Here is a 14,459-nt window from a genome sequence, read left to right on the forward strand (position 1 = left end):
GTAGATGAATATCAAAATTAAACTTGAGATAAATGTTTGAAGGGTAATTCTACGGTACCCCCCCAAAAAAAAGGGGGTACGGTACCCACTAGTAAGTAACCTGCTATACCAGGTTACTTTTTTCTCACATTTGACGATTCCATCTTCACATTGTGCAATTCCAACATCACATGTAACAGTTTTTTTCTCACATTTGGTGGTTCCCTTACTTTTTTCTCACATTTGATGGTTTCATTCTCACATTGTGTTGTTCCAACATCACATGTGACAATTCTTTTCTCACATTGTGTTGTTCCAACATCACATGTGACAATTCTTTTCTCACATTGTGTGGTTCTCTTACTTTTTTTCTCACATTTGATGGTTTCATCCTCACATTGTGCTGTTCTAACATCACATGTGACAGTTCTTTTGTCACATTGGGTGGTTCCCTTACTTTTTTTCCCACATTTGACGGTTCCATCCTCACATTGTGCAGTTTTAACATCACATGTGACAGTTCTTTTCTCACATTTGGTGGTTCCCTTACTTTTTTCTCACATTTGATGATTCCATCCTCATATGTGCAGTTCTAACATCACATGTGATAGTTCTTTTATCACATTGTGCAGTTTCCTTACTTTTTTTTTCTCACGTTTGACGGTTCTATCCACACATTGTGCGGTTCCAACATCATATGTGATAGTTCTTTTGTCACATTGGATGGTTCCCTTACTTTTTTCTCACATTTGACGGTTTCATCCTCATATTGTGCAATTCCAACGTCATATGTGACAGTTCTTTTCTCACATTTGGTGGTTCCCTTACTTTTTTATCACATTTGATGGTTTCATCCTCACATTGTGCAATTCCAACATTACATGTAACAGTTCTTTTCTCGCATTTGGTGATCCCCTTACTTTTTTTCTCACATTTGACGATTCCATCCTCACATTGTGCAGTTCCAACATCACATGTGACAGTTCTTTTCTCGCATTTGGTGATTCCCTTACTTTTTTCTCACATTTGACAGTTTCATCCTCACATTGTGCAGTTCCAACATCACATGTGACAGTTTTTTCTCACATTTGGTGGTTCTCTTACTCTTTTTTTTTTTTTTCACATTTAACAATTTCATCCTCACATGTGATAGTTCTTTTGTCACATTGAGTGTTCCCTTACTTTTTTCTCATACTTGATGATTCTATCATCACATTATGTAATTTCAACATCACATGTGATAGCTCTTTTATTACATTTTGTGGTTCCCTAATTTTTTTCTCACATTTGACTGTTCCATTCTCACATTGTGTAGTTTTAACATAACATTTCACAGTACTCTCGCCACATTTGGTGGTTTTTTTTTTCTCACTTTTGATAGTTTCATCCTTACATTGTGTAGTATTAACATCACATATGACTGTACTTTTGTCACATTCATTGGTTCCTTTATTTTTTTTCTCACATTTGTCGGTTCCATTCTCACATTGTGTAGTTCTAACATCACATGTGACTGTTCTTTTGTCACATTTGGTGGTTTCTTTTTTTTCTTTTTCTTTTTTCTCACATTTGATGGTTTCATTATCATATTAAGCAGTATCAACATCACATCTAACTGTACTTTTGTTACATTTGGTGGTACCCTATTTTTTTCTCACACTTTACAATTCCATTGTTATATTGGGCAGTACCAACATCTCATGTGACCGTACTTTTATCACATTCAATGGTTCCCTTATTTTTTTTTTCTCACATTTGATTGTTTCATTGTCACATTGGATAGTATTAACATCACATGTGACAAAAATACCCCCCTGAAACTCTCAAAAATTATTGTGATACCCTTAATACCTAAAAAATGATTGATATACCCTTTGAACCTAGAAAATGTCTGAAATGACCATAAAACTTAAAAAATGACCGAAATACCCTCTAATACCTTTAGAACCTAAAAAATGACCTAAATGACCCTGAAATCTATAAAAAGTCTGAAATGACCTTGTAACCTAAAAAGTAACTAAAATATCATTAGAACCTAAAAAACAACCGTAATGCACTTGAAACCTAAAAAATGACCGAAATACCCATAGAACCTTAAAAATAACCGAAATGACCCTAAAACCTAAAAATAACCGAAATACCCTTAGAACCTAAAAAATGACCCTGAAACCTAAAAAATAACTAAAATGACATTGTAACCTAAAAAGTGATTGAAATACCTTTAGGGCCTAAAAAATAACCGTAATACACTTGAAACCTAAAAAATGACCGAAATACATTCGAAACCTATAAAATGACCAAAATACCCCCCCTGAAACCCTCTAAAATTACTGAAATACCCTTAGAACCTACAAAATGACAGAAATGACCGTGAAACCTAAAAATGACCGAAATGACCCTGAAGGTTGAAACCTAGAAAATGACTGAAAAACTCTTAGAACCTAAAAATGACTGTAATACCCTTGAAACCTAAAAAATTACCACAATACGCCTAAAACCTAAAAAATGACCAAATTACCTTTAGAAACCTATAAAATGACTGAAAGACTTTTGAAATCTAACAAATGACCAAAATACCTCCTAAAACCTTTATTTGCAAGACCAAAATGACAATTTTTTTTTTTTTTTATATAATCACTCTACTTGCTTCCCCCCCCCCCCTTAAAATTCTCGGTGGAACTTATAAATTTTCTTTTGTCATTAAGTTGTTATATACTTATTTAAATTTAGGCTGTGTTTGGTTTAATGTAAAATATTTTCCGGAAAATTTTATTTTCCAGAAATGTTATTTTTGGAAAAGGAAAATATTTTCAAGTGTTTGATTGCATTGTAAAAATTATATTAGAAAATAATTTTCAGTGTTTAGTAATATTCTGAAAATGCTATTTTCCTACAAATTTTTCACACTTTCTTAGCCATTTTCTCAGCTTCCAAACAAATTTTATATCAGAAAATCCACCGCCACCCACAGAAAATCCATCACTATCCACACAAAACCCACCACCACACAACACAGAAACCACCAAAACGCCACCACCCACACCACCACAACAACAACAACAAAATCAGAGATCAAAGAGATCAAGTAGATTGGTGAGAGAGCAGATCAGCGAGATAGTGATCGGCGAGAAAGCAAATTGGCCAGAGAGTGATCGGCGATCAAGCATATCGATGACGATCAGACCCAGTTCAAAAGAGAGAGAGAGATCGAGAAAGAGAGAGATTGGCAACGCGAACTCGACGGCGCGATCTCACTGCTGCGTCTGGGGTTGGGCCGCTGCTCACTCTCCCTAATCTCTCTTCTTTCTCTCTCTCTCTCTCTACCGTTCCGCTGCGTTTGTGAGTCCTTCTTTCTCTCTCTCTTTCTCCCTTTGCGTGTCTGAGTTCTGGAAGTGATTTGAAGGTAAAATAAAAACAGAAATGCTTTTACAGGGTTAGAGGGCATATTTTACGGTCAACGGAAGTTATTTTCTGTTTGACCCAATTTTCCGGACCAACCAAATAACCTATTTTACGGAAAAATATTTTTGAAATTAGTTTGAAGCCAAAATAAACACAGCCTTAAAATATGATAAGTTATCTAAAAAAACCTATTTTGCACGCACGCACACAAGCATTTACAGGAGATTGTTTTAACTAATATATTTAGTAGTTAGTACCACAACTTAGTGCCCTAGTTTTGACCTAAACCTTATGATTTTAAATTTTTTTAAGTTTTATTTTGAAATTCCTACAAAAAAACTTAGGGTTGTGTTTAGATGACAACATTTGGATTTGGATTTTAAATCAATGGATTTAAATGCCTTGATTTGAAATCCATTGATTTTAAAATTCCTTGTTTGAGTATTTTTATACAATGAAGGATTTGAAATTCATTATTTGAAATTCTATTGTTGGAATACCTAAATTTGGATTTGGATTTGGAATTAAGATCATAAAATATTTTTTCCAATTATTTTTTTTCTTAAACCTTCTACATTTTAATTTTAATAATATTTTTAATAAATACATGAGGTAATGAAAAAGCCATTGACAACCCAATTCACAAAATGATAACTAAAAATCTGTCATCATAACCAACTAATAATTTGCTATTAGTAACAACTTGGGCTCGCAAAATATGAATTTATCATATAACTAATTGAATTGAGAAATCCCTATTTGAAATTCTATTAGAAATTTCCTCAACTACTTGCCATGCCCTCTTTTTAAATCCCAGACAGAGTTATCCTTGCAAAGATCATGCCAACTCATTAAAACAACCAAGGCAATCATTAAACCCTAGAAGCTTATTTCTTAAAGTTCAAACTACTAATCACTATTGTTGGAATTTGGATGATTTAGCTACCTCTTTAGAAGGAGAAGGAAAGGCTTGCTACAAACAGAAAATTGGAAGAACTCAACAAATTTTGATGTTCAGCAACAACGTATTCTTTGTTTTTGTCTAGAAGTTGATTTGACTGATACTGAACTTGAAAGAAGGTGCATGAAGTAAGAGCAACTGTCACGACCCAAACCTAATACTTGGATTTGTGACCATGATTAGCATGTTAATATCAAGCTTGAACCTGATATTAACAAGAATCAACTAAAATTTTAAACAAAAGCTTTCCTCTTTCTTTTCATTGTTGTTTCTTTACTTTAATATATAATTTTTCACTTGATATTCAGAGCATTTACATTGTACTTCAAGGGATAACTTAATCCACCAGTTATTCAATTTCAGAATTTCACATAATACATTTCTTAATGTATTAAAAGTACACAACTTTCATTAGATCCTAAAATACACAATACTACAAAGCTAAGCATCAAACTTCCAAAATAGGGGCTATACTTTTAAAGCTAAAACCAATTCCTCCCAAAACTCAAATAAGGATCCCTCTGCTCCAGAATAAAACCTGTTGACTGAAAAAGTGGAAGGGGTGAGCTAAATAGCTCAATAAGGGTAAGTTACATGAGAATTTAATAAGAATGCATGTAAACCAAAGCATTTCATTTTATAGATATTCAGATAGGAGAACATCTTTTAATTTCATGCAGAGGAATCAAGAGCCTAAGGTCGAAGGAGCTCAGACTTGGGCGCTGGTAATACCTATACCAAATATCAAAGCTTATTATTATTAATTCTACCTTAGCATAAACTTATACATACATCTTGAAAACCTAGCTCTCAAAATCAAGGAAATCCTAATCCTACCTCAAAGAGATTCCCCAAACACAAGATACATATATCAAAAAACATGATTCACATAACCAAAGAAAAATCATTATATTCACATTCATATTCAATCATATAATGAAGGAAACACATTCAATTCAATTGCAAGGGTTTAATAATTCATTAGGTTTTTACAGCTTGTCTACCAAATTCAAAGTAAATGATTTTTTCCAAAATGACATTTTCTAAATAACCAAATGGCAGAGTATTAACAAGCCATTCTTTGGTTTTCTTACTTGCATTAACATTCTTAATTAAGTAACCAAAATACCCCTGGGCAGCCATAAGGCAACATAGAACTCAGTCATTGCAATTACAATTTCGTGTAGTCATTTAGCTAGGGTTAAACTTAAACTTAAAACAAGGACATAGCTTCAATCAGCACATGAAAATTAATATTCACACTCTTCAAAGCTGAATCTTATAAGTTCAAGGAATTATGTATAAAAATAAATAAATCAGATTTCCAAAGATTGAATAAGTACATAATCCTCATTAATTAACAATATAGTTTGTCGGGATATTACAGCAGCCCACACACAAACAATAAACAACATAGCAGAATAAAAAATCAAACTTACCTCTCCTGCCATAAAGGACAAATATAACTAGCCCCCTTTTCTTTTTTCTTCATTTAAAAACAAAAAAAAAAAAAACAATAGTATAACTAGTTTATTTGCAAGAACAAAAACACAAAGTAAAACTTAACTTTGGTCTTCCAATTAGCAGCTTTCATAGTGACATAGGATATACCAAATTAGGCACTAAAGGTGGCCTATAGCAAATTTATTTTAAAACCTACTATCATCAAAATGAACCCAAAAATTGGTTGAACAATATGAAACTTTAGTGCATGTTAACTCTCTACCTCTATAAATACTAGTGTTGTCTAATGAAAATTGTATACAACAAAAAGAGAAAAAAAAAAAAAAAAATAGAATGAGAGGATGATGAAAAACACATCAACTAAACTAGGACAATTAATCAAGAAACACATGTAATTAATCGTTAAGAGATCAAAAAAGTTGGACTTACCAGCCAAATATGTGTGTAACCCAATCGACCTTGTTTCCATAAGAAATTCAATACTTTCAAAACATAATCAGTCTCAACCTCTTATTTTACTCTTAACAAAAAGAAACCTTAAAGAATGAAATGTTGCTCCAAATGACATGAGAAGATGCATAGCAAAGACATGAAGTAAAGAATATTTTACTCTAATGGCTATAACTATGGTTACCTCTCTGCCTTGAGAAAAAATCTTTTAACTTACAACTGAGACCTATTGATTTCTATGCAAGTATTCTTCATGCATAATCATCAATTGTTCTGCCACCTGCCTAATTATCAAGAATCCAATAGCATATATGGACAACAAGTCCAAGCCAAAAAAAACCTATTTGTATCAAATAAGATCCAAAAGATTAAACTAGGTTCTTAATAAACAATCATTACCCAAAGAAATTCATTTCATTGACCAACATAAAGCACGTCGCACCAAATATAGCTTGAAGCATAATATTACATTGAAGCATGACTTCTCCAACTGAACCATATATATTCCCTTGAAGGGAGCAGCCCTGGCCTTGCAATATATATATATATATATATATATATTCTCATTTAGAAGTCAAACCCAATTTAAGATGAAATTTACTCTACTAAAAAATAAGGACTAAAATTATAGTTGTACTTGGCAAAAACAAACTGAAGCTCTAACATACTGTATACAGCCAAATCAGCTACAATAATGGTGACTAGATTTAAGGCGATGTGAAGAGAGGGGGAGGGGGGGGGGGGGGGGGGGGGGGGAAGCATTATACTGAAAAGATAACAATACTAACAAGTATGTACTCCTAATAGACCATTAGAAAACCATCCTATTAGCCATAATTATATTTCCTCTGTAATGGAGAGGTAATTAATGTTATTGCCAAGCACAAAAATGAGCTTGCAAAGTTTAATTGCTACATGATCAACATATTTGACTCCAGTCCTAAAAAATCCAAATATAATAAACATGACTAGCCATCTGAAAAAACAAACAAGAAGAGAACAAATCGGTTCAAACCTATAAAGTTTAGATAATACATGAACTCTCAATGTCTACCATCTTCGATTTCTATGTTGCTTCCGAAAAAACAAAGAAAGAATTTGGGGAAACAAAACAAACATGGCAATTAAGAGATTTCGCATATTTTATGGAATTAGGGATTTGATCCTAACCTTCTAGTTCCACTATATCAAAGTGATTTTGATCTTTTTGAGAAACCTTCACTGGTGAGTAAAGCCATGAGACAGAGACGGAGATCACCCAAGTGAGAAGAGAAGCGGTTTAAGAGAGGAGAACGTGAGAGAGTCGAGGGCACAGATGAAAAAGTATGTGACTGTTTTTTTTTTTTTTTTTGGCTTTTATACTAAACCTGCTTGAACGGTAGTAGGTTTTTCATTAAAATAAAATAACGGTTAGGATTAGAGCAAGTAAAATCTATGGTTCTGATTTTAGCAGGTACCGTACCCATCAAAAAAATATATGGGTACAGTAGAATGACCCATGTTTGAAATTGTGAATTTTGATATTAAGTGACAAGGTTTAATGTAAACTTGACTTCATTTGACTGTTAGTCAACTCAATCAAAGGTTAACTTAAAAAGAGCATTTTGGTCATTTCAACTTAAGACTATAAAATTGGGCATTTTGTCATTCAATTTGGGCAAATTAGATCACTTTTGTTGTTCCTACAACTCCAACATGAAAATATATGTATTTTGACATTTTAAGGTGAAAGTTGGCATTTGAACACAAAATGAGATTGAACATAATATAATATCAACGCCTCTCTCTCTATGTATTTTGACATTTTAAGGTGAAAGTTGGCATTTGACCACAAAATGAGATTGAACATAATATAATATCTCTCTCTCTCTCTCTCTCTCTCTCTCTCTCTCTCTCTCTCTCTCTCTCTCTCTCTCTCTCTCTCTCTCTCTCTCTCTCTCTCTCTCTCTCTCTCTATATATATATATAAAAGAAAGTTCATCATACTTTACCCACATGTGATTTAAGCCATTTTAACTTTATTAACCTGTAGTTTAAAAATTATTATTTTAACCAACTAAAATTAACTACGTTACACCATCGTCACCCATCTTATTACTCTCATCATTAAAAACTTAATTAACATAAAAACAAGAAAGAGATCAAGATGTGAATACCTACCTTTGAAAATCACAATAAACAAAAACACACGAAACACAACCTAGAATTTAATTTGGCGAATTAATTAAAAACAAAACAAAAAAAAGGGGCCACCACCACCATTACCAGCACCAGTTGAAGAGAAGTACAATTCTCCAAAATAGAAACAGAATGATTGTGTCCTATCCCAATCCCCCACGTATCCCTTTTGAAAAGTGGTCCACATCGACGTGCCCGCACCGAATAATCAACAACAACAACAAAGCTTCTTTCCTTTCCTTTTTCCACAACCCCGCCACGCCACAACTGAAAGCTCAAACCCTCCTCACCTCACAACACAACTAATCATTTAGCTGTACCTGTTTCTCTCTCTCTCTCTAAAAATTCATATACTTTTCTCCACCATCGAATTCCTTTCTCTCTCCTCAATCTCCGCCCTTAGACCAGGATTTTCCAGATCCCTGTAACCAAACACTCCCCCTCCTCCCCCCATCTTTTCTCTCTTTTGATTTTCTCGAGAAAATAAATATATTTATAAAAAAAAAAATTAGGGTTAGGGTTAGGGTTTCGAGAAGAAACTCTCAGAGACAGAGAGATATAATGAGCTTTCAGGATCTCGAGGCTGGGCGGCCCTTGTCTTCGAGGCGAGACCGAGTCAATGGCAAGCAAGACTCAACCCAAGCCGTTGCCTCCGGGATCTTTCAGATCAACACCGCCGTGTCCACGTTTCAGAGACTCGTCAACACGCTCGGTACCCCGAAGGACACGCCTGAGCTCCGCGAGAAGCTGTAAGTTCCATTCTCCCTCTCTCTCTCTGTGTCGCTTTAATGCTAGGACTTTTGCTTGGAAGAAGAATTCAATTCTTGCGTATAGGTTGTATTTATTTTGGTTGAATTGAATTGAATCATTGGGATCAAAATGTAGGATTGATTTCAAAGCCTGCTTGCTATTTGTAACCTGTTGAATTAGGTGCAATTTTTGAGCAAAATTCTTAGTAGATGTTTGCTTTTGAAAGCAATGCTGGTTTAGTGTTGTAGTGTTGAATATGATGAATTTATTTTATTTTATTTTATTTTTTTATTTTTATCTTGTATTGGTAAATTACACATGCACTTAATGGGTTTTGAACTCACTGACCCACCTAGAAGGTGCATTTTGAGCTAAATTTATATGCTTTGTTTTATATTACTTATCAAAAAAGAACTTTTTTTGTATCATGAAATCACAGTTAGATGCCCTTCTAATATTTGTGGTATTTGGAGATTGGGTTATAACAGAATAGAATAGTCCATTTCTGTATGCAGTCTTAGGATTAAAATAAAGGGCATATGATATGATGCTTATTTTTTAGATGAAGATGGGATTTTTAGATGAAGATTGGGTTATAACCTCAATTTTTTAATGAATAAATTTCAAATAAAATGGCTGCTAGATGTGGTGTGTATTAGTGAAATTTAAGTTGTGTGCTCTGGAAATTCTATACATGATATCCTATCAAAAAAAAAAGAAATTCTATACATGATATCTTTAAGGGCTACAGTTTCAATGTGACCGACTTGTTTCTTTATTTCTTTGATTTGGTCACTGCCTCTGTTTTGATCTTTGTCAAGAAATTAATTTCATGACAACTTCCCACCTTTGCTGGTCCTCATTGATTTTCTTTGAACTTTCAGGCACAAGACAAGGCAACATATTGGGCAATTAGTGAAGGATACATCGGCTAAACTTAAACAAGCTAGTGAAATAGATCATCGCGCTGAAGTTAATGTAAGTAGTTTATAATTTTAATCTCTCATCTCTGTCTGTCTACCTGCTTACTTCTCATAAATGGTGTAGAAGCTCTCTTTGACCTTCATCTTAAAAATTAAGATGAATATGCAACTATAGCTTTCCCTTAAGTTTTTTACAATTGTATACTGAAGAATTATCGTGCCAATAGTTTTAATTACTGAATATTTCATGGGCTGTTTGGAATTTCATAGACCTGGTTAGTTGAGAATAAGCTTAAAGCTCACTGTTTGTTAGTCTTAAGGTGATGGATAAGAATCCTAGTATGGGGATTGATCCACTATCTAGAAGCACCACTTGGATGGTGCTAAAAGTGAAACCAAATGTTTTTAGAATTCAACATTTTTCCTCTTTGCTTTAATTTTGTTTTATACTTCTGTTTTTTAAAGGATGTGTCTTCCATCTAATTTCAGGCCAGCAAAAAAATTGCCGATGCTAAACTTGCAAAAGATTTTCAAGCAGTGCTGAGAGAATTTCAGAAGGCTCAGCGGCTGGCAGCTGAGCGGGAAACAGCATACACTCCTTTTGTTCCCCAATCAGTTCTTCCTTCTAGGTAATTTGGATGGTCTTTAACAATTAAGCATGCAGCTTTATTAGTTTTTTCCTTCTTTGTCTGTGACTTTGTTCACACATGCTTGCAAGAAACGGAACTTTTTGAAAACTGAAAAGTGAGCTGATCTACCAAATAATGAGAATACTCTAGTTTTTGGTATGCAATAAAGGAGAATACTCTAGTTTCTTGTTGTTTAGAACTTTCTGTGCATTCATTAAAAAAAAAAAGGACTTGCCTGTGCAGCTCACCTAGTGGTTGGTAATACATTATACCATTATGCAGTTTAATTTTGAAGTTTCCTTTCCATGTATAATATCTATCTTACATTTGTTTCATGCTTTATTCAGCTACACAGCAAGTGAGATAGATGTAAGTTCAGATAAGAGTCCAGAACAGCGTGCTCTTCTTGTGGAATCCAGAAGGTGAGTTTTGTTCGCATTAATGATGTCTTTACTTCGTCCATTTGGGCCCTATTCAATTGTTCTAAAACAATTATTGCGAAATTAATATTATGGTAACCTTAAAACTACGTTGTCCAATTTTCGGAGTCTTTTTTTATTAATTATTTTCTTAGTCTTGAGCGCTTTCATTTTATACTTATTCCTTTTTCTTTTCTTTTTTTGGGTTGGGTTTCAGAATTTATGGTTATATTTTAAATTTCAAACCAAAATTTGCTGATTGTGGTTTCTCTTCAAGTTTAGGTAAAATGGACATGTATCTTTGCTACAAGCATACAACAACAATAGCAACCATGCCTCCAAACAATGAAAAACTCCCATTTTTTAATCCTTTCCATTTTCCACCCAACCAAATGGACCATAAGTGAGATTGATATATGATTTCCCTTGATCTCTATTATATTGTATTGTGGTCAAGATCATATTATCAGGTTGCTGTCTGTTTGGTCTCCTCATTTTAATGAAGAATGTCTCTGAACTTATATTTTTTAGGGGTAAAATACTTCTGTCTCCCTTAGAGTTAATGAAAACTAAAGACATGTCCTCCCTCATAAATTTTGAAATTCCTCAGGCCTTCCATGTGGTGCATATGTGGCAGACACTCTGGATCCATTCCATCACACTGCCACAGATGAAAACTATTAATAGCATTGTTGAAATAGTACGAAATGCATGCAATACCCTTAGTCTTGTTTGCTCAAAATGAAGATAATCCTAATTTTTGTAGAAAATGCTAGGACCAGAATGTCAGTTTGCATTTAATGACAAACTTGGATTAAAGTGTAGTTATAGAAAACACAAGGGATGTCTGTGTCTTTGCCTAAACCAAAGGGAGTTTGGCATATTGGATCCAATATTTTATAGGAAAGGGTCTTGAAGTAACATATTGAAAGAAATCTCTTCTTTTTTCTTCTCCTAAACATGATTGCAATATATTTAGGGGCAAAGTTTATATCCAAACTAGTTTGGATATAGTCGCTCCAAACCTTTAAAAAGATGATATGTGTCCTTCATCATATACAAGGCACATGACTAACTTGACAAAACCACACTAACCCCACTTAACTCCAATTTCTCTCTCCCTCCTTTGTACAAGACCCACCCACCCAACTGGATCCCCCTCTCCTCTCTCCACCAATCAAGCCTCCCAATCCCTCCACTGTTTCCACCGCTGGCCAATTTCCACCTTGTATCCACCACCTCACCCACTTTTCCACTCCACCGGTCTCTCTCCACTTGATTTTCTAAAAAAAATTATGGCATGCTCGATCAACTAGATCTAATAATTGATGTGAAAAATTCAAAATTCTTATCTTCCCATAGATTGATTAATGGGTATATTATTGTAAAGTTTTGAGCTTTAGATAGATATTTAAACCAAACACTAAATTTGGGTGGGTGGATATGAAGGAGAAAGAGAAAATAGGAGGGTTGGCCGGTGGTGGATACAGGGTGGATGGGTGGGCTGATGGTCGAGGCAAGGAAGGGGTTGGGCGGCTTGATCAGTGGAGAGAGAGAGGATCCAGTTGGGTCAGTGGGTCTTGTACAGAGAGAGAGAGAGAGAGAGAGAGAGAGATTGATTGATTGATTGATTGATTGAAGTCAACCGGGGTTGAGTGTGGTTAAATTTTGTCAACTTAGTCATGTGCCTTGCACATGGTGAAGGAAACATCATCTTTTTAAGGTGGTTTGGAGGGACTGTATCCAAACTAGTTGGATATAAACTGTCCTATATTTAGTGCCAGAAGAACATTGAAACCTCAACCATGGAGGCCAGTGCGCATGTGAAGAGTTATATATATTGTGTGCATTTCTTTTTTTATATACTTTGATTATAGAGTTTGCATTTAGGCTTTGTTTAAACGAGTTTCTTTAATTGCATCCACTTTTAACTTTTGAGTGATTTGTGCTGCAGACAGGAGGTCTTGCTTCTGGACAATGAAATTGCCTTCAACGAGGCTGTAATTGAGGAAAGAGACCAAGGTATACAAGAAATCCAGCAACAAATTGGTGAAGTGAGTGAGATCTTTAAAGATCTTGCTGTACTGGTCCATGAGCAAGGAACCATGATTGGTAAGTCATCTGACTTATTCTCTAGAAGTCACCAATTTTTGTTTGTGTCTGGCTCATGTTGTCACATGTCAAGCTTATTTTTTTTGCAGATGATATTGGCTCCAATATTGAGGGCTCTCACGCAGCAACTGCCCAAGCAAAGTCTCAACTTGCAAAAGCTGCAAAGACCCAAAGATCTAATTCGTCTCTGGTAATTTATGATGCCTACCCCCCCCCCCCCTTTTTTTCCTGGGACAAAATGACAAAGGGCGTTGACCTCCTTGTTTACACTTGTATATCAGAATGAGGGTCAGAGTGTGGTTGCCCTCCTCTTGAGCCACTGATTTCATCTGTTAACCTTCAAAATTTTTTTTTTTTTGGTTAATCAGGTTTTTATTTTTCTGTGCAGACATGCTTGCTCTTGGTGATATTTGGGATTGTGCTTCTCATTGTAGTCATAGTACTTGCGGCTTAATCAGAAGCTCTCTGATTCGATAATAGAGTGAATTCAGAATGTGGTCACTGCTGCAGCAACAAGATAGAATCGCTTTGTTAATTTTTCAAAAGTGTTGTTTTATGAGGCATCAAGGCTGACGGAAGTGTCATTTCTAGTCCAAGGTAGTATATAAATCGGTTTTCTGCTTATGATATTGGGTTGTTTTTATTTGGGTGGTGGGGTGTTTGTTCTTGTCTGTAAGTCGGTGTTTGGGGTTTTGAGGATGTGTTACATGCTTACAGCTTCTTGTGGTGTTTGGGGTTTTGGAGGATGTGTTCTACAGTCTTACAGCTTCCTGTGGTGTTTGGGGTTTTGGAGGATGTGTTACAGGCTTACAGCTTCTTGTGTAATGGTCACTTTATTCTATTTATAATAAAATTCATTATTCTTTGGGTTTATTTATTTATTTTTTCATCCTTATGCTGTCAAATTGGCAATAGTTTTTCCCATGTTTCCTTTCCATCTACACAACCATTGGCAGGGACATTTGACTGTGTGCCTTGGTCGGCATATACTTTTACAATGTTGGAGTCGAAAAAAATTCTTACCTTTATTACCATTTTAGTCTCCATTTTTCATGGACTTTTTTTTTTTATTATAGATAATTTGAGTGATGTCAAGATACTATAAGTTTGTTTCTAATAAAATTTTTTTTTTTTTAATTTTTGGTAGAAAATTGTTAGTAATTTTAGCATTATGCTTTAAATTTTGCCGAAG

The 14,459-nt window shown here is 34.6% G+C and overlaps 1 protein-coding gene and 1 long non-coding RNA gene across 2 annotated transcripts; one reads left to right on the forward strand and one right to left on the reverse strand.

Moving 5' to 3' along the window:
* Window positions 1-6,440: 6,440 nt before the first annotated feature.
* Window positions 6,441-7,572, reverse strand: LOC126710170 (uncharacterized). Its single transcript, XR_007649588.1, has 2 exons — window positions 7,427-7,572; window positions 6,441-6,536 (listed from the first exon to the last, which is right to left on the reverse strand). It is a non-coding gene; the product is annotated as an uncharacterized LOC126710170 (long non-coding RNA).
* Window positions 7,573-8,671: 1,099 nt separating this feature from the next.
* Window positions 8,672-14,140, forward strand: LOC126708987 (syntaxin-22-like). The gene is made up of 7 exons (XM_050409047.1): window positions 8,672-9,183; window positions 10,069-10,162; window positions 10,597-10,736; window positions 11,084-11,158; window positions 13,110-13,267; window positions 13,357-13,457; window positions 13,656-14,140. The coding sequence occupies exons 1-7, from the start codon at window positions 8,996-8,998 to the stop codon at window positions 13,719-13,721; spliced, it is 822 nt and encodes a 273-aa protein (XP_050265004.1). The 5' UTR covers window positions 8,672-8,995; the 3' UTR covers window positions 13,722-14,140.
* The last annotated feature ends 319 nt before the right edge of the window (window positions 14,141-14,459 follow it).

Source organism: Quercus robur, chromosome 12, assembly GCF_932294415.1.
Source record: "Quercus robur chromosome 12, dhQueRobu3.1, whole genome shotgun sequence".
NCBI lineage: Eukaryota > Viridiplantae > Streptophyta > Magnoliopsida > Fagales > Fagaceae > Quercus > Quercus robur.